This window comes from Sus scrofa, chromosome 5, assembly GCF_054392235.1.
Source record: "Sus scrofa isolate SSC_HxYL_T2T_F1_AM1 chromosome 5, Sscrofa_HxYL_maternal_Yorkshire_Landrace_v2.0, whole genome shotgun sequence".
In the NCBI taxonomy this organism is placed as follows: domain Eukaryota; kingdom Metazoa; phylum Chordata; class Mammalia; order Artiodactyla; family Suidae; genus Sus; species Sus scrofa.
The window spans coordinates 95355299-95381944 of record NC_139387.1 but is presented as its reverse complement, the minus strand read 5'-3'; the positions used below and the strand labels follow the sequence as shown (position 1 = coordinate 95381944).

The window sequence follows — 26646 nt, the reverse complement described above, 5'->3', positions numbered from 1 at the left end:
AAGTGAATGTACTTCACACCACCAAACTGTACACTTAAAACCAGAATACATGGTAAGTTTGTGGTAGGTGTATTTCATAATTAAAAACAAAACAAACAAAAACCCTGTCTTACTAAATTAATCTTTTATTTTCTGAATCTTATAGCCTTTTTAGAAGCCTCAGGATCATTTAACCAACCAATTTTTGCTATTTTTCTTCAATCTTTTTTTACTCTTTGATATCAACTTTACTCTTTTTTAAAAGACCTGTTTTGCACATGAGTTTGCATCCAAGAAACATAAATCTCTGTTCTCTCTTAGTGTCCTAGAAATTCACTTCACTGCATATGAGCCACGGTTGATTACCAACAAACACAGCACAGCCCATGTACCTAACTGCCTCAGTGCACACTCACTGAATTAAATAATAACTGGAAACTTCAGCTTACCCCGTTGGTTACCTGTGTACTGGACAAAGCCAGTAACATCACTGGCAGAGCTGGCTAACCTATTTGTGTGCCTTGGTGTTGTCTGTTTCCTTACCTGTAAATGAGGCGGTTGAACAGATCTCTAAAGACTATACGATTTTTTTTTTTTTTTTTTTTTTTTGGTCTTTTTAGCTATTTCTTGGGCCGCTCCCGCGGCATATGGAGATTCCCAGGCTAGGGGTCTAATCGGAGCCGCAGCCACCGGCCTACACCACAGCCACAGCAACGTGGGATCCGAGCCGCATCTGCAACCTACACCACAGCTCACGGCAATGCCGGATCCTTAACCCACTGAGCAAGGGCACGGACTGAACCCGCAACCTCATGGGTCCTAGTCGGATTCGTTAACCACTGCCCCACGATGGGAACTCCAGCCTATATGATTTTGACATAATAACTCCTGAGAGATCTGCTTCAGAGAGCCCTTAGATTCTCTAGCCTCTTTGCCCTGTGTGATTTCTCCCCAGCGGATCTCTCTCTGCCTTCACCACTTGGAAGGCAAGCTCCAGGAGGGCAGGCACGTTGTCTCTCTGCTGTAGCCCCAATGCTGCAAATAGGGCCTGAGAAGGGCAGAGCTACCACATGCACAGACTGTTTAATACATCTCAGTAACTCGCTATCTCTTAAAAAAAAAAAAAAAAATATATATATATATATATATAGCCATTTAAACGTAGCATAATATTTTAAAAAGTTTGCAGGAATCAACTTCAACAGGATTACTAAGTTCTTAATTTATTAGAAGGAACAAGTGTTCAAGTAAGTCACTAGTTCAGCAATATTTGAATTCATTATTATTATTGCCAAAGAAACACAACTCAAAAAATAACAAGCCATTATATTTCGGTCTGCTCCAATGTCAAACTCTTGAAATAAGTGCATGATGTTTGGAAATGAATCTAGCACCTTTGGATCTTAATACTGTATCAACAGTCAGACCCCAAGGTTTTTTGAGCACAGCAGCAAATCTTTTATTTACACAGCTGTTTGGCTCTGGGGGACGGGGGAATAAGGTAAGAAGTAAAGCACTAGTGCCATTTTACTAACAATTGCAAACATACTTGTCATCTGTGACACACATATGGCTACAGTCCACGTGCACACCTTCTTAGCTACTGGACTCGCCAAAAAGCAAAGCACAGGCATTACTGAGACCTGCACACGTCCAAAAAGATACGAAATACCTTGTTCGTATACTGATTAGAATAATTCGAAAATCTCTACCGTGGACCTCCTCTTTCATAGATGCAGAAAAACAAAGCGAGCTCTTCTTTAGGATGCATAGAAACTAAGCCAACCCTTTCACATTCCACAGATTAGATGTGAGGTCAATAAACACCCCCTCCCCCCAATGCAAATATCTTTCCCTAAGTTTGAATGAATTTGAATATTGTTCTAAAGAGCATCATAAATACCTAAAGAATGATGACCACTTAATAAGAGGAGGATGGAATGAAAAGCCCAGTTCCTTTCTACATTCTCCATTTAGGCATGAGACAAAATTATAATAAATCTTAACAGATGAGGGAACAAAAAGTCCTTAATGCTTCTCAGCAAGCCATGCTAAAAAGCAACTAACTCAGCTCCACACCGGAAGTATCCCTCTTTTAAAACACCACAAAAATGTTTGCGGAGTTCTTTAATTGTAAAGATGATACAATATAAAAATTGCCTGCATTATTCTGGGGCAATTCCAAAGACAGAACGATAAAATTCCAGATTGAAACTTAGATCAGGTTTACATACTTATATGTTAAATTAAATGCTTCTGTTCATTATAAACGGTTAGGACTGGAATTGAAAATTGGCAGATAGAAGGTGTTTTAAATGTATTTGATACTACAGAGTTAAAATTGGCTGCAAGGATTTTAAAATTCCAACCACTTTAAAGTTAGACATTCATTAATAAAACTTAAAAGTGAGGCACAGAAATTGAGGATGAAAATAATTCACCTCAAGTGAGTAGAAAGCCTCCCTTTGGTAAGGAAGAGATTTTATAAAGAACAATTTGCAGCATATGACATACCTCCTACACATACATACAGCATCATAAAAGATCCACAGCGTGTTTCTCAGGACCACTTCACTGCTTGCTTTCTAATTCTTATTGACTATGCTTGCCTCCTTAGCTGTAATCTGACTACACCTAGCAGTACAACACTCCAACATATCTAGGCTTTAGAAATAATACAAATCAGAACATTTAGAGTGCTATTTGACAGTTTCAAGTTGCAGGAATTTAAAACAAATGCCAAGAAAAGCTAAGACAATTTAATCTGAGACCTAAGTGCTGATCTAGAATCAACTCTGCCAGGGAGCTTTACACTATTTTACTATAAAATGTCTAATGAAAGTTTATTTCTTACAACGTGGGCAAAAACGTTATAAAAAACCTTAGTGCCAAATACACTAAGTTCTGGTTTAAAAATTAATCTATGCTCTTCTAAAGTTAATTTCACACCACTTTAGTAATTGTTTTGGAAAATAAGAACTGTTCCTTAAGAATGTTCAAAAATACAATGTCCCAAATTCTCCAGTCCACACAAAGGTACAAGCTTTACCATTTGGGTGAAGGGAAAGAACTACGGCAGACAGAAAACAAGGCTTTGTTTACACTAACCAGGTATAAATAGGAAAAAAAATCCACTAAAAATTGGGTGAAGTTGAACAAAATCCTTGGGATCGCCAATGCTACCCCTCTGCTTCTCAGGTAATTGGCGGAAAACCAGCAGGACAGGAGTAACAGTATCTAAACCTCTTTACTGAATAAGGGTTAGGGTTTCCAGTCGATACTAGGGTTAAAGCGACTTAGCCCAGTCGCCGAGTTCAACACTCCGGGAACACTGCCCTTTCCTAGAATAACTGATTTCTTAACATGGGAATCTAAACTATTTTCACACGCAACGGCAAAGTCGCTCAAATTTTAGGAGGGAAAAGTCAACATCCTCTTTGAATGTCACACTTACGTTTCACCTGGCGCTAAGAGCACCCGACATGGATCTTCCTTTAAAAGGAGGTCCCAAAAGAAACGATTTCCAGAGCCCCTCTTGGCAGGAAGGGACGAAAAAAACCCCGCAGCAAACACTTCTGCTCCGCACTTGCCACAGTCCTCGGGAAAGGTAGAGGGCACACCGCCACCCACCCCAGAGGAGAAAGGTGCTCCAAGCCCAAGACCTGCAGCGCTCGTACTAACTTTCCAGCCGTAGCGCGAGCGCCGTCACTTACCCGCGGCAGAAGTCATGATTCCCCGGTGCAGCTCGCTTCCCCGCTCGCCCCCTTCAATCCCCGCTCCCCTTACAGTCCATTGTTTCGAGAGTTTGGGCAGAAGAGAAAAGCCGCCGTAGAGCCCACATGCCGTCCCGCGGCCCCGCGGCGCAACTTGAGCGCCGCACAAAGGATGCGGCCGCCTCCGGGGACCCGGCAGCGCTCCCGGACGCGAGCCGCAGGCTACGGGCGGGCGGGCACCAGCGCCGCCCAGCCGAGCTCCGGGAAGACGGCCAGGCGCGGGCACGAGCGGCGCTCAGCGAGGTTTGGCGGGCGCGCGCCCTTCTAAACTCCAAGGGAAAAAAAAAAAATCAGAGCTCCAAGCGCCCCCTGTTAGTCGTGGCCGTAAAAGGCGGACAAAAGTCTCAGCCTCGTCCAATGAGAGAGCCCCGAGCTTCATCCCGCTCCCGCCCCTCCCGCCCACACGCTGAAGCTCTGCTCCAATGAGCCGGCCAGAAAAGGGGGCGTGAGCTGCGAAACCTGCTGGGAGTTGTAGTTTACTGGACACCGGCGACAGGGCGCAGCAGACGCCTGGGTGCAGCCTGTTCTCCCGCCTTCATTTCCCATCGTGCTGAGGCTGGTGGCATGGCGGAGAAGGATGACACCGGATTTTGACGAAGAGGTGGTTTTTGAGGTAAGGAGAAAATGGCGGTGGGTGTGAACTGCCTTTGTTTGGGAAGGACGAGGGAGAAGGCAAGAAGGCCAGGCGAGGGACGATCCTGAGGCGAGGGATTGGGTGACACTCCAGCCGGCCTCTGTCCCCGAATCCCGGCAATTTCCGGGCCTAGCGTTGGCCGCTGCCTGACAGGTGTAGCCGGAGGCACTCTCGCCGCGTCCTGCCTCTGCCTCAGGCCCTCCCAGAATTCCCAGCCCGACCGAGGGGCTAGAGCCCCGCCGGTACCTTCCCCGGGAATTGGATGCGCTGCACCGGGCGCGCGCGGGGCGGGGGTCCGCGCCTGGTTGGGGCGGAGCCCAGTCGTGCGTTTTGGATACTCACCCATACAATTTATCCTCCCCGTTTCTCGTCCTCAGTTTTTTTGGGGGTCAGTATCCAGAAGTGCCGCAGATCACCATTCACGGTCGAGGCGTGGCCCTGGAATGAAGGCTGCAGGTGCTAGTTTTCTAAAGTAGTTGGAAATCTGTGTGTGGGACCTCCTGTGGATGATTAGAGCCGGGGCTTCTCAGCATCTAATTCTTTTGTCCTATTGCTATTACGCTAGGTGTAGCCAGTTCTTCTGATTCGAGGCTCCAGTGTGAGTGCTTTTGTGTGGGATTATTTTAAGACGTCCTCTGCCATCTTGAATGAAAAGGAAAGGAAAAAAAAAAAAAAAACAGGCTAATGTTTTTGATGCCATTTCTATATCAGACACAGGTGAAAACTCGCACCCCTGTAATAAAGCATATATGTATGCTTTATAAAGTCCATTCATCCAACTGGATTTTAAGAAATTTAAGAAAAGAGACATCTCGTTCCGTACAGTTAGAGAGCTAGGCAATAAACATTATGGAATGGGAAATGTTGAAATATATCCAAACTGTCGTTGGAGGATTGATTTGGAACCCCGCCCCGGTCTGTTCTTGTGGCCTTGGAGAAGCTACACCCAGTAAATGGATATCGGAGGTGAATCTTGGACTATGAATCTGTTTAGAAAGATGGAAGGGAGAAAATGCATTATAGGGAAAGAACGGTATGCCAAGATTGGGAGGTGTGGAAATATCTGGTGTAAAGGGACGTGAGTGGTAAGTGTCGCGCTGTAAAGTGGTTCCACTACTTCTCCATGTGGCTAGAATGGAGAAGTAGTGAAAGATATGGCCCTTTTACCAAAAGGAAGAGTCTGGATTTGAGGAGGTCAGTAGGGAAGACAAACACCTGAATTTTGGAAATTCAAGAAGAAAAAATAGAATAATGGCTTGGACAGATTGTTCTATGGTAAAATCTAGGAAACAGAAGATTCAATGTGGGAGATGAAGGAGAGACAGAAATCTGTGTTGCTTAGAGAAAGGGGACTGACTGGGTGGATTTTTTTTTTTTTAACCTGCTTATTTCCTTAGATATCTGAATGTAACAGTAATATATGCTCAGAGAACATTTCAGTAGAAAACAAGCCACAAAATTAAAATCACTCAATATTCTACCATCCAAAGATGGCCACTATTAACCTTATAGTATGTGTTCTTACAGACTTTTTTTCTACTCAAATGTGTCTTTTTTTTTTTAAATTTGGCCCCACCCAGAGCATGTGGAAGTTGCCAGGCCAGGGATCAAACCTTTGCCACCTCAGTGACCTGATCCACAGCAGTGACAACACTGGATTCTTAACTACTAGGCCACCTGGGAACTCCAACTCAAATATATCTTTAATTGTACATTTGATATTTTTTAACACAAAAAATATACCACATAGAATTTTGTATGTACTTTTCACTTAACCTGATCATCAGTCTATTCCTATTCATTACCCTTTGAAAACATTAATAACATAATGTCCAGTCATGTATTTGTATTATAATGTAACCATTTTCTCCTTCTTATTCTTTCAAAATACCATTGTAGTCAACACTGACATAAGTCCATCTTTAACTGCATCTCTGATTTTTCCTTAGAATAATTTCTGGAAGGGAAACCAGTTTTTCAAGGGTATGAACATTTTTTAAGACCAAAACCAAAGGATCATCTCAATTCAGGTTTTCATTGGGAAAAAGAGTATTATTTTCAACAGATCTTCTCCAAAAACCTTATTAGTTTCCTTTAATCGTTGCTAATTTGATAGGAAAATTAGCATTCTGCTGTTCTAATTTACATTTTGTGCATTTATTGGAAACATTTTTCTTCCTTTCTTTCTTTCTCTTTCCTTTTTTTTTGGAAATGAATCTGATTAGTATCCAAGAGGATGCAGGTTCGTTCCCTGGCCTTGCTCAGTGGGTTAAGGATCCAGCGTTGCTGTGAGCTGTGGTGCAGGTCGCAGAAGCAGCTTGGATCCAGTGTTGCTGTGGTTGTGGTGTGGGCCGGCAGCTACAGTTCCAATTGGGCCCCTAGCCTGGGAACTTCTATATGCAGTGGGTGTGGACCCTAAAAAGACACTAAAAAAATGATTTGCATAAATTTTTCCTGTTACTTAGCCTTGTAGAAAAAAGTTTTCAGTTCATTGTCTAATTTGTATTTTGTTACATACATTAATTTTTATCACAGATAATAGTCATAAGAGAAGTGCACAGACCATAAATGGGCAGACTGATGAGTTTCACATGTTAAATACACCCATGTAACTAGTACCCAAATTAAGTAACTGAATATCACCAGCACAGCAGAAGCTCCCCAGAAGCTCCCTGTTACTCCCTTTCAGCTGTTTCTTCCCACCACAAGGACTTATTCAGACTTAGAATAACTTAGACTCCTTTTGTCTGTTTTTGTAATTTACACACTATGCAATTCTATTTGGACATGCTCTCATTTTTTGTTTGACTTTTTGCTCTCTAGTTTTGTTAGATGCATCCATATGGTCATGTGAGCATTTTTTATTTCTCAGTAGTATTCCATAGGAATGTGTGGCTTTTTTTTTTTTTTTTTTTTTTTTTTTTTGTCTTTTTGCCATTTCTTGTGCTGCTCCCACGGCATATGGAGGTTCCCAGGCTAGGGATCGAGTCGGAGCTGTAGGTGCCAGCCTATGCCAGAGCCACAGCAACGTGGGATCCGAGCTGAGTCTGCAACCTACACCACAGCTACGGCAACACCAGATCTTTAACCCACTGAGCAAGGCCAGGGATGGAACCCGCAACCTCATGGTTCCTAGTTGGATTTGTTAACCACTGTGCCACGACGGGAACTCCTGTGTGACCATTTTTTAATCCACCCTGCTGTTAAGAGCTTTTGGGTAGTTTCCAGTTTGAGACTATTATGAATAGTGCAGCTCTGAACCTTCCAGTATATGTGTCTTGTTGAACATATTTCTGTTGCGTTTATACTTAGAAGTGGAATGGCTGAGTCTTAGGAAATACATATGCTCACCGTATGTAGATGTTACCAAACGTTATTCTGAAATGGTTGTACTGATGGATCCTCCTACCCCCAGTGTTAAGTGAGGTCCGATTGCTCTACAGCCTCACCAACCCTTGCAAATTTCAGCCTTTCTTCTTATGATTATGTTGAATGTGTACTGGTATTTCTTCTGGGCTTTGATTTGCATTTCTTTGTTAAGAAAATGGAGAGTCTTTTATGTGGTTGAAGACCAGTTGTCTATCCACTTTAGTGAAGCCAATTCAAGCTTGTTGCATGTTTTTCTTCTGAGTTCTTGTTATGGATTTGGAGTTCTTTATACAGAGCGGTTGTAAGTCCTTTGTTGGATATATGTACCTCGAATGTCTTAGGAGGTGTGTGGCCCCCTCTTAATAGTGTTTTTCACTGACCAGAAGCTCTTAACTTTATCATAATCCAAGTAAACCTTTTTCTTTTATGGTGAGGGTCTTTAAAGAAATATTTGCCTACTCTGAGGTCACAAAAATTATTTTCTCTAAAAGCTTTATTTTACCTTTTGCTTCTAGATCTGCCGTTCATCTGGAAGTGATTTTTGTATGGTATCAAGTAAAGGTCAACATATGTTTTTTTCCCACAGGGAGAGCTGGTTAACCTGGCATTTTCTGACCAGACCACCCTTTCCTCACTGAACTGCAGTGTTGCCTTTGTCATAAATCAGGATACCTTTATGTGTGGCTCTGTCTCTGAGTGTTCTCTTTTCTGTTGGTCAGTTTGACCATTCTGGTGCCTATACCAAATTATTTTAATCACTATAACTTTGTAATAGGTCTTAGTATCTGATAGAATAAAATCTTTCAGCTTTATTTTCCTTCAAAATTGCTGTGGCTATGCTTAGCCCTTTGTATTTGCAAAGAAGTTTTAGAATCGTCCTGTCATTTTCACTTCTGAACAAAGGAATTTACCAAGATTTGACTGGAATTGCTCTGAATCTAGGATTAACTTGGGGAGACCTGACATCTTTATAGCATTGAATCTTCCAATCCGTGAGCGTTTGTATTGCTTGCCTCCTAAATGAATCAAGCCGCTTGCTATTATCACTTTCTGTGCTCTAGGACTGATTTTACAAACTGTGAACATAGGGGAGGATAAAATAATTTTCTCTCTGCTCTTCTGAGTTCTTGCCTGAGACCCCTGTAATGAAAGATGGATTAACAACAAAAAACAAAAGTTCATTAGCGTTATCAAAAAACAAATTTCAACTAAGTAAATTTAAAAGATCTTACTTTTTTCAGCAATGTATGAATCAGGCAGCATCCTGTCTAGCAGATAGAGAGCATCTGTAAAAAATGAAAGACTTTTACAGGCGGAAGGCAGTGGACAAGGAAGTCAGGCTAGCAAAGAATGGATTGGTTGTGTCAATGTCACGTTCTTTCAGGGGATGGCGGGCAGATTCCCTCACTAGTGCTGATGGAGTAGTTCCTGACTGAGGGACTTAAGTTTCTCTTTCTGTACCAAACCTGAGTTTATGTGTCCAGCACACAGTGAGGTCAAACAAACTGAAATATCGGAGGCTGGAACACAGAAAAGTTGATTGCAGGGCCGTGTAAGGAAAACAAATACCTTCTGCATCCCCCCAAAAAAACCCCGAACTCCCCCAAGGGTTTCAGCAAACATTTTAAAGGCCAGGTGAGGGAGGGGTGTCGCAGGGTTTGGGATCAGCTCGTGCACAATTCTCTGACTGGTTGATGTTGGGCTAACAGTGTGGTTGTCATTAGCAATCATTGGGTGCCCGTGGGTCTTGGGGTCTGTGTGCTCATGATCTTCAAGCAGTTGATTTTTTCCCTTTGAAGGTAGTTTTTAGCATCTGAAAAACTCAGGAAATGTGTTCGAGATACTGTTATCTGGATACCTTAGAGAGGAGCTACAGCAGAGTATGTTGGGGCCAGGAAGCCCCCGTAGGGTCCTGCTCCATTACATTTTTGGGAGATGCCAAGAGTCTAATTAAGTCTTGGTTTGGTAAGGTGGATCTTAGCATAAGTGACTCCATTTTGGGCCTCTTCTTTTTAACAAACATATATACATGGGAGATACTGGTTTTTTTTTTTAAAAAAAAAAAACAGCTATACAGTAATTAAAGCAGTAAAAGCAAGTTTTATTCTTAACTATTATAATAAAGGGAAAGAGACCTCAATATGGAACTGGATTCTATTGCAGATACAGCATGGGCAAGTGGAACTAATTACTAAGGAAACACTGGGTCAAGAGGGGTTTTGGCTAAACTGATATGACAGGATTCTTACCGAACAGACCAGGGTGGTCAGACATCACCTGTGTTACCAAAAGAGATTCATTTGCCCTCTGTGCTGCAAGCCAGGTGCTGAGACACTGAGGTTTGCAGCAGAGGGTTTATTCACAGAGCAGCCAAGGGAGAAGCACAAGTCTCAGATCTCCCCTCCAAAGGGTGAGATATTTCTGGGATAAAGGAGTAGGGTAGTCTTAGGTTCAAGGAAAGGTGATTGGGGTTAGGGGAAAAAAATTGAGGTACTCGGCGTCCTGTGCCACATCTGGACAAGTGTATCTGTGTTACATGTTTCTTCATGGGATGGATGTTCAAAATGGAGGTGCTTAGCATGATTTGGGGGGCGAGGTTTTTGCCCTCTAACATCAAAAGGGCATTCATCCAACACCTGCACAAGCTCAGGGTTACGGTCCGTGGTCCCAACAAGTCTTAACCCAGCTTGAACTGGACAAGAGCTGACTCTGAGTTCCTAAAAAACCGTTTAGGCCCCTGCCCCCATTACTGTAGTCAGCCATACGTGTGAGGTGTTATCTATGGGTGATGAAGGAGTCTTGTGGTGTATGGCCTAGGCTAAGTGAAGCCTGGAGAGTATGCAGTTAAAGAGAGGGGAAAAAAATAGTTCTCGTGAAGGCGGTTTGTAAGCAGAGGGGTTTTAACAAGCCGTTCCCTTCTCTGCTGTTCTGTAAGACCAGCTCAAGTATTTCTGTTAGTTGCCAACTTCTGTTAACAGTCACAGCAATGCAGGATCTAAACTGCATCTACGACCTACATCACAGCTCACGGCAATGCTGGATCTTTAACCCACTGAGCCAGGCCAGGAATCAAACCCGTAACCTCATGGTTCCTAGTCAGATTCATTTCTGCTGCTCCACAATGGGAACTCTCCATCAGCTGAATTTTTTTTTTTTTTTTTTTTTTTTGCTATTTCTTGGGCCGCTGCTGCAGCATATGGAGATTCCCAGGCTAGGGGTCAAATCGGAGCTGCAGCCACTGGCCTACGCCAGAGCCACAGCAACGCGGGATCCAAGCCACATCTGCAACCTACACCACAGCTCACGGCAACACCGGATCGTTAACCCACTGAGCAAGGGCGGGGACCGAACCCCCAACCTCATGGTTCCTAGTCGGATTCGTTAACCACTGCACCAGGACGGGAACTCCAGCTGAATTTTTTGTTTTTACTTTTATCTATTTTATCTCTTCTGTTTTGCTGAGCTTTTTCCTGTAGCTTCTTGAGTTAAAGACTTAAGTGCTAAGAAGGTTATACACTTCCCAGAGTGCTGCACCAACTGTCTTTTATAAGTTTTGAAATGTAATTTGTCTCATGACTTTGTAATTGCCTTTGCGATTCCAAGTGCATGGGTCGGGATGGGTGTTATTGTTAATGATAAGTGTTGGCCTGCGCCCTCCAGGCCTGTAATTCTACCCTGCTCATTATGGACTGCATCGCCTGTATTCTCTTGTCCTGTGGAGTCCATTTAGGCGGACTTTTAAGTCAGAGGTATCTTGATCTGTTCGGGCTGCTATAACAAAATGCCCTGGACTTGGTGGCTTATAAACAACAAAAATTTATTTTTCACAGTCTGGAGGCTGAGAAATCCAAGATAAGAGTGCCAATGTGGTTGAATTCTAATGAGAACCCACTTCCTAAGGCACTAATTCAGTTCTTGAGGGCTCCAACCACATGGCCTAAGCACCTCTCAAAGGCCCCCACCTCCAAAGAATATCACATTGGGGATTAGATTTCAACAGAAGAATTTTGGGAGGACACAGATATTCAGACTTTTGGAAGAGGGTAGAAGAGAGAGGCATTTATATTTTTCATTCCTCCCAGCAGGGCTACTGTCGGGGAGCGATTGTGTTCCTGTACCTAAAGCAACGGGTCCTGCTGGAGGATTCCTTTAGCTTCATCTCTTCATCTTCAGTGATGCTGCTTCTTTGCTTTGGCTTTTAGGCCCTTGGAAGATAATAAATTTCTGCTGTTGCTAGTCCCTCGGTGCCTCACTATTCCCACTTGGTTGCCTTACCCCATCTTACGGCTTTGTAGATAAGCGGTCATTTCTTTATAAACTCTTTTCAGTTGTCCCTTTTGAGTGTGCCATCTGTTTCTTGCAGTCTTCCTTCAAGAAGTCTTCTTGGTTAACCGATTTTGTGGCGCCTGTCCTGTTCTCTAGGATTAACTCCTATCCGTTGTCCTCCATGACCTTTGCTTGTGCCCTCTGAGAACTTACCTCCTCATCTTGAGCACTCTGTAGCTTCCGTGAAATGGGTATGGTAGTGTACCTTTCTTGGGGACGGTACACCTTCCACAGTCTGATTCCTGCTGGTGTAGGTTGTGGGCCCCAGAGCTGCTTTAGAGGATAAATAAGTACGAATTTTTGCAGGATTTTGGTTTCCTTAACAGTATAGTTCCCTGAAAGGTAGACTTCTAGGCTGTTTGCTTCTAGGCAGACGTATACACAAGTAAGCACAGTCAAAGAGCTCATTTAGACTTAGTTCTCAAGGGAGTTTCCTTCGTGGCTTAGCAGTTAACGAACCCGACTAGGATCCATGAGGATGCAGGTTTGATCCCTGGCCTTGCTCAGCATGGTAAAGATCTGGCGTTACCATGAGTTGTATTGTAGGTTGCAGATGCTCCCCGGATCCTGAGTTGCTGTCGAGGTGCCTGTGGCGTAGGCCGGCAGCTGTAGCTCCGATTCGACCCCTACGACCCCTAGCCTGGGAACTTCCATATGCCAAGGGTTAGGCCCTAAAAACAAACAGAAAAACAGACTTAGCTCTCAAATCTGATGTCTGTGGATTGCTTACTGGTTCTGTTTTGGATCATTTCTCGCATCATCTGCAATAAGAAGCTTGGGTGGAAAGGTATCCTTAATCAGATTTTAGCAGCTGGGCTGGTTCCCGTTATCTTGAGGGAGGGTCTTTGGGAAAAGCTGGAGGCCACTATCTTATTTCCTGCCTTTTGGCTTTTCCAGCCTTGAGAACACTGCCCCCACCCCACCCCCACCATTTTCAGTCAACTAGAATCTCAGGCCACAGGCAGAGAGCCTTCTTTTGCAGAGGTGAAAGAAAGCATGTTGGGTATATGATTTGTCTTTCAAGGTATTACAATGCAGTGGCAATAGTGGCTGTTTGACTAGAGTGAATCTTCAGCTTTTTTAACCTGTGACGTATTTCCTTGCCATCTACCACTTGATTGCTACTAAGCCTGTGCAGTATGTTTCAGGTTATCTGTCCACTGCCTCTACCGTAACTGCCTCTGCATTACCAGGAAGCAAGAGAATGCGTATTGGAATACTGCTTTAGAAATCATAGGCTTCCATGGTTGTGTTAGTGGGGAGGGGGAGGGGGAAAGGCAGCAAGAAATGGATTTCTGCTTCCTTCGAAATTAGCAACCCTCATTTATATCTAGAACTCTAGCTGCAATATAATTTAGAAAATATCTCATTTAGCTTTTTCATCTCTTTAATACAAGAGTCACACTAGGAAGGAGTGTAGCATGGATGGAGGTTGAACAGAAAGCTCACTATGTCCATCACAGGACAGGACCTAACCTCTCCTCTACGAAAATTTAACTGGGATATTTTTGGTATATTTGGTATAATGCTGTTATTTTAGTGATTTTCAGAATCAGAAGTCAGTCTTGTTTATGTCTTAAAACTAACTCAGAGAGTCATGTGCTGTGTTAAAATTCAAAATCAAGCAAAGTTTTGGAAAGTATTCTAATCACATCCTTTCCCTACTTAAAACTTTTTGAAATATCTTGGTTTAATGCCAGTGTCCTTAATTATTAGTGAATTTTATTATCTTTTCTTCTAATTTTGAACTTTTGTATTCTCTTTCCAGAAGTCACCTTTGAGTCTTCCCAGTCTGGGTAGACTGGGGGTGCTCTGGAAGATGGTGCAGTAGAGGAATTAGGAAAGGAAGGAAGAATGAGGTTCCCAGGCCCAATTCCTGGTGCTTGACCTAGGACCATCTTCATTTCATCAAGGCTAGAGTCCCCAGTATCCTTTCTCTTGGAGCCTGATTGCCCCCTAGAGGCTGAAGTGGGAAGGACAACATTACCTCACACTCGAACCTCTCAGGCTAAGCAGCAGTAGGACAAAGTTTAGAAAAGGATGGATACCATATCTAACCTGGGTATTAAGCAAAATAAGTACTGCAATGTGAATATTGTCATTTTACCCTTTTATTATAATCTCTAATTATAATGTCTTGAGAGGAAGAATTCTCTAGTTAGCTCAGGTGATTAGTTCCGACATTGCTCTTCCATAGCTGTCAGATTTTTTTCAGTATAGATGAACTCCAGAACCTTTGAGTCATTGGTCTTATCTTGACCTCTACTCCTAGAGGGAAGAGTACTTGAAAACAAGAACTTTTGAGTTCAAGGACTAATGTTTCTACCTCTTTGTAGTATTTAGAGCGCATTTAAACCATCTTTGGTAACTTTCCTATAGAGACAGCGTTGTCCTCAAGGAACTGTGTGAATTCTCTGTCCGCCATAACCATATTTTTTGTACTGGAACTCCTTTTTTCATTCTTTTTTCTTTGTTCACGACTGGGGAAAGTAATTGTTCAGAACTGGGAAAGCCTTTCTTGTCTTGGTTTCTTTCCCTCCTTCATCCTTCATACTTCTCAGTAAATTATTAAATATTAACGCTTTGTTGGCAGTGTGTCCAGGTTTAGCTTTCCCTGTCCCCCAGCACTAAATTAGGCAAATGAACATGAGATGGCTCTCGTGCAATCTCCCACGTATGAGGAAAACTTGTAAAAAAAATTCCTCTCTTGTTTGAGAGATTCTCTTTTCTTTATATTTTTAAAGGTTGTTATACATCTCTAAAGAACAGTAAGGTACTTTAATAAGTAACATTTGCAGATTCTTTCCTGCGTGCATTATTGATTTGACCAATGGAAGGAAACTGGTTTTGTCTGTGTGCGTATACATTGACAGTATTTGCTGTCTTGATAATGGAGCTTGCTGCCTGGAATAAGTAAAAAAATTTCAGGTATTATTATATCATCTTTTTCCTGAAAACATATTTTCAGTTACCTGTAGTACATAAAGCTCTGGAATTATATTATACATTTTACTTTTGTTTTTGTTTTTTATTATTATTATTATTATTGTCTTTTTGCCATTTCTTGGGCCGCACCCACGGCATATGGAGGTTCCCAGGCTAGGGGTCTAATCAGAGCTATAGCTGCCAGCCTGCGCCAGAGCCACAGCAACGCGGGATCCGAGCCACGTCTGCAACCTACACCACAGCTCACGGCAATTCAGGATCCTCATTCATTCATGTATTCGTTCAATGCTGGATCCTTAACCCACTGAGCAAGGGCAGGGACCGAACCCGCAACCTCATGGTTCCTAGTCGGATTCGTTAACCACTGTGCCACGACGGGAACTCCTACTTTACTTTTGAATAGTAACTGAGATCAGAAACATGACAAAACTCATGCTTTTATCACTGTGAAATAGAATGTTTCTTAATGGAGTTACTAAATCAGAACCCTATTGACATAAAAAAATTGACCATTCAGACCAAAGCTAGTAAAGATTTGAGGGACAAATCTTTACTTTTTCTCTCTGGATCATGTTATTTCTTCTACATTGCTTCATCACATATACTTAGAGCTCCAATAGACTTTCACATTTTCAAAAACATGCAAATATTGCAAAAGATAGTAGGTAGGTATCTCTCTGGTGTATTTTTATTGCACTTATTAAAATGCAAATTCCTTTGTCTCAAACTATGATATACAGTTCTTAAATTATTTTTACTGGTTATCTTGGTATCTAATGTAGTTCTATTAATGACTTTCATTTTTTGGAAAACATTGTGGAAAGGGGGCTAGACTGGTTGTCAAGAGACTGCCATTAATTAGCAATGCTAATCTTGAATGAATTAATTTCTCTAAAGCTTGCTTCCCATCAGTTATAAAGGAGTTATACCAGCTCGTCCTTTAATATTAAAATTTTCTTGAATCTGGTAGGTTGGTTGAGTAAATGAGAGTAGATGCCTGGAGGCTTCCATTACTTAGGAAACAGAGGAAGAGATTCTGCTCATTTCCAGTCTATTTTTAGATGAAAACCTTGGCTCAATTTTAGTTTTCCTGGTTCTGTACCAGGTGTTCTGAGTTCCCAGAAGCAAAATCATGCCTTAAGGATTTAGGAGAAAAGGCCGAAAGCTCAGTGTACGCCACAGGAGTACAGGTATTGTATACTGACTTCATTGCCTCTGGATTCTTAGAGTGTTGCTTATATACCGATTGTTGTTCTTCCCACTACAGAAGATCAAAATGCCCATTAGCCTTTATTTGGAATAATATATTTGAGGACATCCTTTATTTATTTGTCTTTTCTGTCTTTTGAGGGCCACACCCGTGGCACATGGAGGTTCCCAGGCTAGGGGCTGAATCAGAGCTATAGCCGCTGGCCTACACCACAGCCACAGCAACGCCAGATCCAAGCTGCATCTGCGACCTACACTGCAGCTCACGGCCACCCCAGATTCTTAACCCACTGAGCAAGGCCAGGGATCTAGGCCAGGGATCGAACCCGCAACCTCATGGTTCCTAGTCAGATTTGTTTCTGCCGTGACATGATGGGAAGTTCCCATCCTTTATTTTTAAATCCACGTTGTAATTTATTTCACTGACAGTATCTGGCCAACTGTATCTTATTGTTGGGATTTTGCTTGATAAATCCATATCTCCAACAGCTCTAGCTGATTTTCTGCTTTAGTATATATTTTGTTGCCGTGTCCTTTTGGTTTTACTTTTCTATACAGAATCTCCCTGATGATAGGGAGTAATGAATCATTTTGAGAGAAAGACTCCCTTTATCTTTTAATAGAACCACAAATTCTGTCTCCACAGAAATGTTTTATTGTTATTATTTGGGATAAGGAAAAAAGAAAAAGTTAGGTGTAATTAAATAATATCCAAACCTCATTGTAATGTTTATTGCATGCTTTTCTCACACCCATCATTTCGGCGATGAGTTCAACCTGGCTCTCGTGTTTTTTTCCAAAGCAGCTGAAAGTGATAGTTTTACTCTCTCATCTTGCCTCTGCTCTGCACTCAGGAAATGCCCAGTGTATGCCAAGTGATGAACCAGATGCTGAATAATATTAAGGAGTAGCATCAAAGATAGAACTCAGTCAGCCTTACTATCTTCTCTTACCCTAGTTAAAACCAAGTCACTGTTGCTCTTTATTTTTAATCAGTTGAGCCTCTAAGCCAAGTTTTCTCCCTTTGCATATCTTCATCTTTCTTTTGATGGGTGTGATTTGTTTTGGAGTAGATACTGTTGTACTTAAGTACGTTTGTACTACTACATAGGAAAAAATGGAAAGTTAATCTTTTTAAAGCTTTTTTTGTTTATAACATTTCATGAAAGATTAATTGGATAGGATACGTTTCTGATTGGAATATAGCAGAAGCCTACAGCCAGGAAAATGTATGACTATGTCTTATCTGCTGCTGGTTTAAAAACAAAACCAAAAAACCCTAAGTATATGTAAATATTAAGTAATAGTCTATAATGGCATTTTTAAAATCCCGCTATGCCTATTACTACTTCCTTAGTTACGGAGAATTACCGGGTAGCCCTGAAGAAATTGTGTTGAGGCTTTTGCCAAGAGCTGCTTCTGGTAGGAAAATGCTTAGTAATGATGAAGACACGCCCTCCAGTTCAGTGGCCATTTTGTAGGTAGTTCTAGAGAAACAAGTGGGATCCATCAAAGGGAGACGTGCACGGCTCCAAAGAATAGGGTCAAGAGGCAGTCTGTTTTTCCTCCAGGTCAACTGGAGAAATTAGAACGATGCTGTCTGTGAGTATTCCTCGACCAATTTTTATGGACCCTTTTAGCTTAATCATACTGAATTCTATGATTGGATTTTTGCCTGGCTGATAATGAGGAACAATTAAATTAACACATGGATTTGGGGCTTTTGGAATAGCAATTGAGAAGTTGTATGGAAATGTGTACACCCCCAAAAAGTACTTCCTGTTATTTTACGATATCTTTAATTTTGCAAGGTACTTTTCTATGACATTATTCAAGGCTTGAGGTGGGGGGGGCATAAGTAGTTATTTTTTAATTATACTTTGTGCCTGTGTGTACTGATTAAAGATAAGTGAAAGGATTACAGAAATTTAGTATGTTGGCCACCTAATTAATGGTAGTGGGGACATTTATTTTTCTTTGTAGGGTTTTGTGAATTGTGGCAGTTATAGCACTTTATACACCAAAAGCGTCTTCGTGAAAAATAGAGACAAGAGCTACCTGTGTAATTTGGTGCTCACAGTCTTCTCATCTGCTTGTTCTGTGGGGTTCTGCAGTTAGCTGGGAAGAAATAAGGAAATCCTAACAACTGACAACAGGAGTTCATCCTTTTCAATCCCATTCTCCAAGAAATACCCGTTCTGTGCGGGATAATTACTTTTAGACCTACAGCTTTAAGCTATATTCAAAGGTAAAAGACATTTTAAATATTTTAATAGCTAATAAGTAATCATTTCCAGGCAAATATTCTCCATCAAATTCCTTTAATTACAGCTAGCTTTTTCCTTAAAGGTTTTGTTTTGAATAAAAGCTCTTTTAGAGGTTCTATTGGTATGGTAGAAACTTTTAAAAAATATATAACTTATGGTATATTATAGTATTTCTTTTATCTGAAGAAATACTATAATAAAAATTGTATAATAAAAATAAATAATAAAAATTGATACAGACTTTTAAAGAAAAGTTACCTGTAAGTAATTTGGTAAATTCTCTTAACAAGAGAATGGAAATCAAAGGCTTCTGGGGAAACAGGGATTTATAGGTGTGAAGTCTTCATTGACAGGTCCCTCTGCATCACACAGTTCAGGTTTCTGTGCCAGTGCTTCCTGCCTCCTACTATCTTCTGTCAGTCGCTCTTTTCCTATTGCTTTTTGTGTTTGATACGGACTTGCAGAGATCAAATAACATCTGACGCCTGACAATAGTTAGCGTTTGGCCAGACCTAATAGTAATAGCTTTGATATAGTACCGATGTGTTAAACAAAGACTGTGTGAGAGTTGAGTAGATCCTTAATTTTGGTACAGAAAAGTGCTCAGGATCATTCTGTTCACTTGCTAAATTAAGAATTCAACACCTTTTTAATCAAGCCTTATGTTGGGCGCCTTTTTCCACACAAATAACACATGGATATATTTTCATTGTAAAAAAGGTAAATAAGAGAAAGCATCAGCCCTCCCTTAGTCCCCCCTTTCTCCCCAGAAGTAACCATTGTAATCAGTTTTCTTCCAGATCCTTTTTTTTCTTTCTTTCTTTTTAGGGCCACACCTGCGGCACGTGGAAGTTCCCAGGGTAGTGACTGAATTGGAGCTTGCAGCTGCCGGCCTGCGCCACTGCCAGCTTGTGGCAACACCGGATCCTTAACCCACTAGGGAAGGCCAGGGGTTGAACCCACATCCTCATGGATACTAGTCAGGTTCTTAACCCCCTAGGCCACAACGGAACTCCCTTCCAGATCATTTTTAATGCAATTATATTTATATATACATCTATGCAAATATATGTGTAATACACATAGAAATATTGTATAAAGTGACTTTAAAATGTCAATGTGGGAGTTCCCGTCGTGGTGCAGTGGTTAACAAATCCGACTAGGAACCATGAGGTTGTGGGTTCGATCCCTGGCCTCGCTCAGTGGGTTAAGGAGGTTAAGGGTCTGGCGTTGCCGTGAGCTGTGGTGTAGGTTGCAGATGTGGCTCAGATCCCATGTTGCTGTGGCTCTGGCGTAGGCTGGTGGCTACGGCTCCAATTCGACCCCTAGCCTGGGAACCTCCATGTGACGCGGGAGTGGCCCTAAAAAGACAAAAAGATATTAAAAAAAAAAAAAAAAGTCAATGGGCTTCTTAAATGATTATAGTAATTAGAATTCTTGTAACTAAATTAAGTATACTTTTATATTATATCCATAGAACAGATGCCCCGTACAATTGCCAGGCGGTGCATATAAACGTGTGTGTGTGTGTGTGTGTGTGTTTGCCACAACATGTGGAAGTTCCTGAGCCAGGGATTGAACCCCACCACAGCAGGGATCGAAGCCACTTGCAGTGATGTGGCCAGATCCTTAACCCTCTGTGCCATAGGAGAGCTCCTATACATTTATATTTTTACAAACAAATTGCCACTAACAGTGTATGAAATACCGGTTTTCTTATACCCTTGCCAACACTAAATAAGATCAAACTTCCTAATTGTTGCCAACTACCGGGAAAAAAAAATCTTTGTTTTAGTTTGTATTTCTTCCATCAAGGTAAAGTCTTCGTTTGTAGTCACTTGTTTGTATATAGCTTTTCCTTTGAATTGTCTTTTTATGGACAATTTACTTATTTACTTATTTTTGCAGCTTTTAAAATCTTTATCTTTTTGTGGATTTATGATAAAGAAATTAGTTTTATCGTATGTTGACCATATTTTCTATTCAGTGCCATAAGAGTTGTTTTAAAAATCCAGTGAGCTGGACTTGAAAGTAGTTTATAAGAGTGGAGTACTATTATTTTTATAGTCCCAAGATTCTTTGTAGCCAGTTTCTAGACTTGTGTAATTTGAGGCAAATTCATATGAATTTATAGCTCATCTGAGAGAAATGATTAGTAATAAATATAGATGTTATCAGGAGACTTATGCTGACCCACTTTGAATTTTCTAAGTCTGGTTTCTGGTTTAAAAAATATGCAAACAAATTAAATGCTTTATTAGTCCAAGCTAATGAACTTATTTACTCTAAGTTACTTGCAAGTAGTGGAGTAAATAACAGCTTTGGCTCTGTGTGGCTGCCTAGGTTCAAATCCTGCCTCTAGCATTTACTATCTCTGTGACCTTGCGAAGTTATCTTGGTTTCTCTGTGCCTTGGTTTCATCGTATCTTAAATGAGCGCTGCCTGAAAGGTTATTGTAAAGATGAGAGTTAGTAAATAAAAATGCTTAGAACAGGGCCTGGCATGGTGTGGTTATTCAGCAGATGGTGCTGCTTTTGTTTGGGAAGGAATTAGTGGGGAGGGAATCAACAAAAGCAAGGAGAACTTACCCTGATGATCCTCTTGTGAGAAAAAAGTGTATCTGGTAGCAGCAAACAGAAAGTGCCTCCACTCACATCTCCAAACCAGAGGTAAACACCGCTGTACCCTGAGAGATGGGTAGAGGGAGCAGGTCAAGGGCCACTTCCAGATGTCCACTGCTTCTGGCCCCCATAGCCTGGAGGAAACTGCAGCACTGGAATACTTGCTTTAATTTTGTGTGCTGATATTGTTTACACTGGTGCCTGCTATGTTCTATCACCTTTGGTGACTAGATTTCTAAATGGGTAATATACTACTTTTTGATGATTTTTTTTCTTATGTGCCTGAAAATTTCCCTCTGGTTTCTGCCTGAATTATTCCCAGTTGCCACTTTATTAACCCGAGGCTAATAAATATAGAACGTTCTTAAGGATGAGTAAACAGAACCTGTAGATCATAAGACCAGTTCTATGAAGGTTTGGAGGAACTCCAGTTTTCCAAAATATTCTCACAGGGGAAAAAAAAAATCCTGATATGTTTCCAGATTTAGGAGACTATAGTTGTGTTCCACCAGTGAAAGGGTCATAATTTGAGATGAGGACAACCTGAAGAGAGAGGAAATATATGTATGTGTGTGTGTATACATACATACATACATACATATATAGGTACATAATTGAATTAAAAATTATGCTCTGCGGGGCCTGCATTTTAGACCTTACACAATATGAAATCTGATATTTATTAGCCATGTCTTTTACTTTTGTTTATTCTGATTCATTTACCAACTTGGGCCCTTGCTGACCCCGGGGGGATTGCTCCTCCCATGTTACTAAAAGACAGCAAACTGCTCTTCTGGCTACTATCCATATCTGCCTGATCACCCAGGGTCAGGTACCAGGCCCTCCCAGGGACAGCCCCTATGCTGCAGCCCCTGCTGAAACCATCCATCTAGCCAGTCTTAAGCCTGCTTACCTTGCCTTGCCCATTCCTCCCACAGAAACCACCATAAAGGCTCTCTACCTTCATTTTGCTCTTCTCCCAACCACTGATCCTGATGCTTTCCCATGGGCCCTCCCCTCCCCCACGGCATGGCCTGCTTCCTTCTTTTGGTATCTGTGACTGTAACAAACTATCTTTCCAATGGCAGTTGTCTCCTGCTCTGTTGGTTTCACCACACCTGTATAATAAAACCTATATTTTAAAATAGTAACACAAACTTGAGAGAGAAATCTTAGTTGTTCCTTTTAGATCTGCTTTTTCTTCAGGCATTTTTGTGTTCTGATCAAGGGTGTAGGCTTTGGACTCAGACCCGCTAGCTTCACATTCTGCTGTGACCTTGGACAAGTTATTTAACCTCTGTATACCCCCAAATGGATAAATATTAAGAATGCCTTTTTTTTTTTTTTTTTTGCTTCTTTTTATGGCATATGGAAGTTCCCAGTCTGGGGTCGAATCAGAGCTGTAGCTGCTGGCCATAGCCACAGCCACAGCCACAGCCCCTCGGGATCAGAGCTGTGTCTGTGACCTACACCACAGCTCACAGCAATGCCAGATACTTAATCCACTGAGCGAGGCCAGGGATCGAACCCACATCCGCATGGTTACCAGTTGGGTTTGCTACCTCTGAGCCACAATGGGAACTCCAAGAATGCCTCTTTACACATTTGTTGTTAGGGAGTTCCCATTGTGGCTCAGCAGTAAGGAACCTGACTTGTATCCATGAGGACGCGGGCCTTGCTCAGTGGGTTAACAATTTGGCGTTGCCATGAGCTGTGGCTCACATCCCGTGTTTCTGGGGCTGTAATGTAGGCTGACAGCTGCAGCTCCAATTTGACCCTTAGCCTGAGAACTTCCATATGCCAAGGGTGCAGCCCTAAAAAGATAAAAAAAAAAAAGAAAGTTTATTGTTAGGAGTAAATGAGATCTAAAACACGCTTAACTTAATGCCTATCCTATAAGTAACTTAACAAATCTTAGCTGCTTTTACTGTTACTCTTATTATTTTCCAGCTTTGCCTTTACTTTTTTCTAAAATATTGATCTTCTCTGGGGCCCTCCTCTCACACTATATATATTATAGCTCATCCCATCCACTCCATATATTTTGCATTTTTGTGACTTTTTTGTACTGTTTGAATTTTTAATTTAAAAATAGCAAAGCAGTTTTTAAAAAAAATCCATGAAGTTGAGCAGCTGAACTTAGTTTCCTTTTATAGATAAAACAGTTAACTTTTTCTTGACTATCCAGAGAGAGAAATAAATGGCAGAAAACTATTCTAACTCTAGTGCCTGACATACAGTAGGTGCTAAATAAATATTTGCTTAGTGGTAGATGAACAAATGATGATTGCCATTTAAGTTTCCCTTTTTCTGAACGTTTCTGGTGGAATGGTCTTATCACTTAGTGGTTGGCGTCTAGAAGACAGAGTAAATAGTTGATGAGGAACTAGAATCAGAATTTGGCCAGCAGTTGTTGGAGACTACGAATTGCTTTTCTGAAAGGATACCCAGCTCTTCTGAGAGCAGCACTTCTGGGAAAGAGAAGACTAGTGTCCAGAGGATGCATCAGGGTCAGTGTGAAAAGAGCATCTTAGGGTTGTGCTGGCTATTTCTCAGCCTGATGCAGGTGCTGGCTTGTGGGCCTATGGTACTGAGAGAGAGAGGTGTGCCAGTAGCTGAAGGAAACCTCTTCTTAGTAAGATGCCGTTTGTGGAAGAAGCTAAATTTATTTAGATACCTAACTTTCCTGGTTACATATGTGGCCTAGTTAGTCAGACAAATGTTTCTTTTCTTTCTTTCTTTTTTCAATTATTTTTTTCTTCTTACAGCCACATATGCAGCATATGGAAGTTCCCAGGCCAGGGGTTAAACTGGAGCTGCCGGTTCGGCCTACACCACAGCTATGGCAATGCCAGATCCTTAACTCACTGAGTGAGGCCAGGGATTGACCCAGCATCCTCACAGAGGTGACATTGGGTTCTTAACCCGCTGAGCCACAATGGAAACTCCAGGTGTTTCTTTTCTTGAGACCCTAACAGAAGTTTTTTAATAGGGAAATTATTTTATTGGAAAACTGGAGTTCAGTTAGATGAACATGAAGTTCATTTAGAAATAATCTCCAGGAGTTCCCGTCGTGGCTCAGCGGTTAACGAACCCAACTAGCATCCACGTGGACGCAGGTTGGATCCCTGGCCTCTCTCAGTGGGTTAAGGATCTGGTGTTGCCTTGAGCTGTGCTGTAGGTCACAGACACAGCTCTGATCTTGAGTTGCCGTGGCTGTGGCGTAGGCCAGCGGCTACAGCTCTAATTGGACCTCTAGCCTGAGAACCTCCATATGTGCAGTGCGGCCCTAAAGAGACAAAAAGACAAAAAGACAAAAAAAAAAAAAAAAAAAAGAAAGAAAGAAAAAAAAGAAAGAAAGAAAGAAGAAAGAAATACTCTCCAAATATGAGCAGGTGCTATAATTACTTTGGTTTTATGTAGTATTGGTGGCTGGTTAAAATGTTAATGCATAAACTCTAATGCAGTTTTTTGTTTTTTCGGTCTTTCTTTTTAGGGCTGTACCCGCGGCACATGGAGGTTTCCAGGCTAGGGGTCCAATTGAAGGTACAGCTGTCGGCCTACACCTCAGCCACAGCAACACGGGATCCGAGCCACATCTGAGATCTACACCACAGCTCAGGGCAACACCAGATCCTTAACCCACTGAGAGAGGCCAGGGATCAAACCCCCTCATGGATGCTAGTCAGGTTCACTAACTGCTGAGCCACAACGGGAACTCCTAATGCAGTTATTTTGAAGGGAACTCATTTCACTATTAGAGAGCCTGTTGAGTTCTTAGATAGCAAGTCATGGAAGAATAAATAATTTTTCATTTTGGCTTTTTCTTTTTGAATCTCATTTTCCCAAAGTAAGGAGTAAATAATGAAACCAGCTTCTGGGCTACTTATTTTTTGTGAATTTTTTCAGTCTGTGTTTCCTTGTAAACAGGGCTTCTCAACTTTAGCATTGTTGGTTTGAGCTGGATAACTCTTTGTGGGGCTCATCCAAGTGCATTAAAGGATGTCGAGTCTCATCCCTGACCTATGCCCTCTAGATGCCAGTAACACTCCCCTCCACCTCAGTTACAACAACCAAAAATACCTTCAGACATTGCCAAGTGGTGGAATTGGGGATGGGGGCAAAATCAACTTTGAGAACTACTGCTCTGTAGGAATTTACTGGGACTTTTTGGTTTTGCTTTTTGTTTTTAACTGTCTAAACATGGCTCTGAAGTCACATAATTGAGAATTTTTTTTTTTTTTTTTTTTGTCTTTTTGCTATTTCTTGGGCCGCTCTCGCGGCATATGGAGGTTCCCAGGCTAGGGGTTGAATCGGAGCTGTAGCCACCGGCCTACGCCAGAGCCACAGCAACGCGGGATCCGAGCCGCGTCTGCAACCTACACCACAGCTCACGGCAACGCCGGATCGTCAACCCACTGAGCAAGGGCAGGGACCGAACCCGCAACCTCATGGTTCCTAGTCGGATTCGTTAACCACTGCGCCACGACGGGAACTCCGAGAATTGTTTATTCCACAAACTTCACATTAATTTTTGAAAATAAATAAGAATAATTGACATTGACAGGTAATTAGCCATTTATTTGTAACTCCACTAAGACTGGTAACTCGAAATTTTGAGTGACCTGGGCATTGTTACAGGAAGTTTGCAAATCCAAACATTTGCCCAGTGTTAACTGAATTTTTGTTTTGCCATTTTTATTTATTTATTTATTTATTTATTTATTTTTGTATTTTAGAGCCACAGCGTGGCATACGGAGGTTCCCAGGCTAGGGGTCAAATTGGAGCTGCAGCTGCTGGCCTACACCACAGTGACAGCAAAGCAGGATCCGAGCCGTGTCTGTGACCTACACCACAACTCATGGCAATGCTGGATCCTTAACCCACTGAGTGAGCCCAGGGATTGAACCCACAACCTCATGGTTCCTAGTCAGATTCATTTCTGCTGTGCCATGACAGGAACTCCTTTTTGCCACTTTTTTGTTTATTTGTTTTGATTTGGGTTTTTTTTTTTGTTTTTTTTTTTTTTGTCTTTTGAGGGCCGCACATGTGGTATATGGAGATTCCCATATACCAGGCTAGGGGGTCTAATTGGAGCTGTAGCCACTGGCCTACACCACAGCCATAGCAACACCAGATCCGAGCCGTGTCTGCGACCTACACCACAGCTCATGGCAACACTGGATCCTTAACCCACTGAGCTAGGCCAGGGATCAAACCCGCAACCTCATGGTTCCTAGTCAGATTCATTTCTGCTGTGCCATGATGGGAACTCCCTTTGCCATATTGAAAAGTTTTATTGAAGTATAGTTGTTTTATAGTGTCGTGATATGAATATTTTTATAAATTAAATATGTATATGTTATACTCGTTGATGCTTATATGATTAACACTCAAGTTCATTTACAGATGTCACTAAATTAACATTTGCTTTTTGTCATATTCTCTTTCAGTAGATACAAAAAGTATCACTACCATTATATGGAAGTTTATAAAGGCTTGAGTGTTCAATTCTAAAGTT

The 26646-nt window shown here is 41.7% G+C and overlaps 2 protein-coding genes across 53 annotated transcripts in view; one reads left to right on the top strand and one right to left on the bottom strand.

The window, feature by feature from the left end:
* Positions 1–3962, bottom strand: part of FGD6 (FYVE, RhoGEF and PH domain containing 6) — a 121141-nt gene extending 117179 nt beyond the window's left edge. For 19 of the 21 annotated variants that reach the window (XR_014804324.1, XR_014804325.1, XR_014804326.1 and 16 more), the window contains exon 1: positions 3693–3962. Coding sequence is in view for 4 of the 21 variants with exons in the window: in XM_005664248.4 (XP_005664305.3) it covers positions 3693–3708 (16 nt within the window). In the remaining 17 variants the exon portion in view is untranslated. Of the gene's footprint in view, positions 1–3433 lie in introns of all 21 variants that reach the window. The other 2 variants (XM_084957527.1, XM_084957529.1) reach the window with 1 other exon arrangement.
* Positions 3963–4270: 308 nt separating this feature from the next.
* VEZT (vezatin, adherens junctions transmembrane protein) overlaps positions 4271–26646 on the top strand; it is a 69376-nt gene continuing 47000 nt past the window's right edge. For 27 of the 32 annotated variants that reach the window (XR_014804342.1, XR_014804343.1, XR_014804350.1 and 24 more), the window contains exon 1: positions 4271–4365. Coding sequence is in view for 13 of the 32 variants with exons in the window: in XM_003126713.6 (XP_003126761.2) it covers positions 4330–4365 (36 nt within the window). In the remaining 19 variants the exon portion in view is untranslated. Of the gene's footprint in view, positions 4366–17701; positions 17839–26646 lie in introns of those variants that run through there. The other 5 variants (XM_084957540.1, XM_084957532.1, XM_084957539.1 and 2 more) reach the window with 1 other exon arrangement.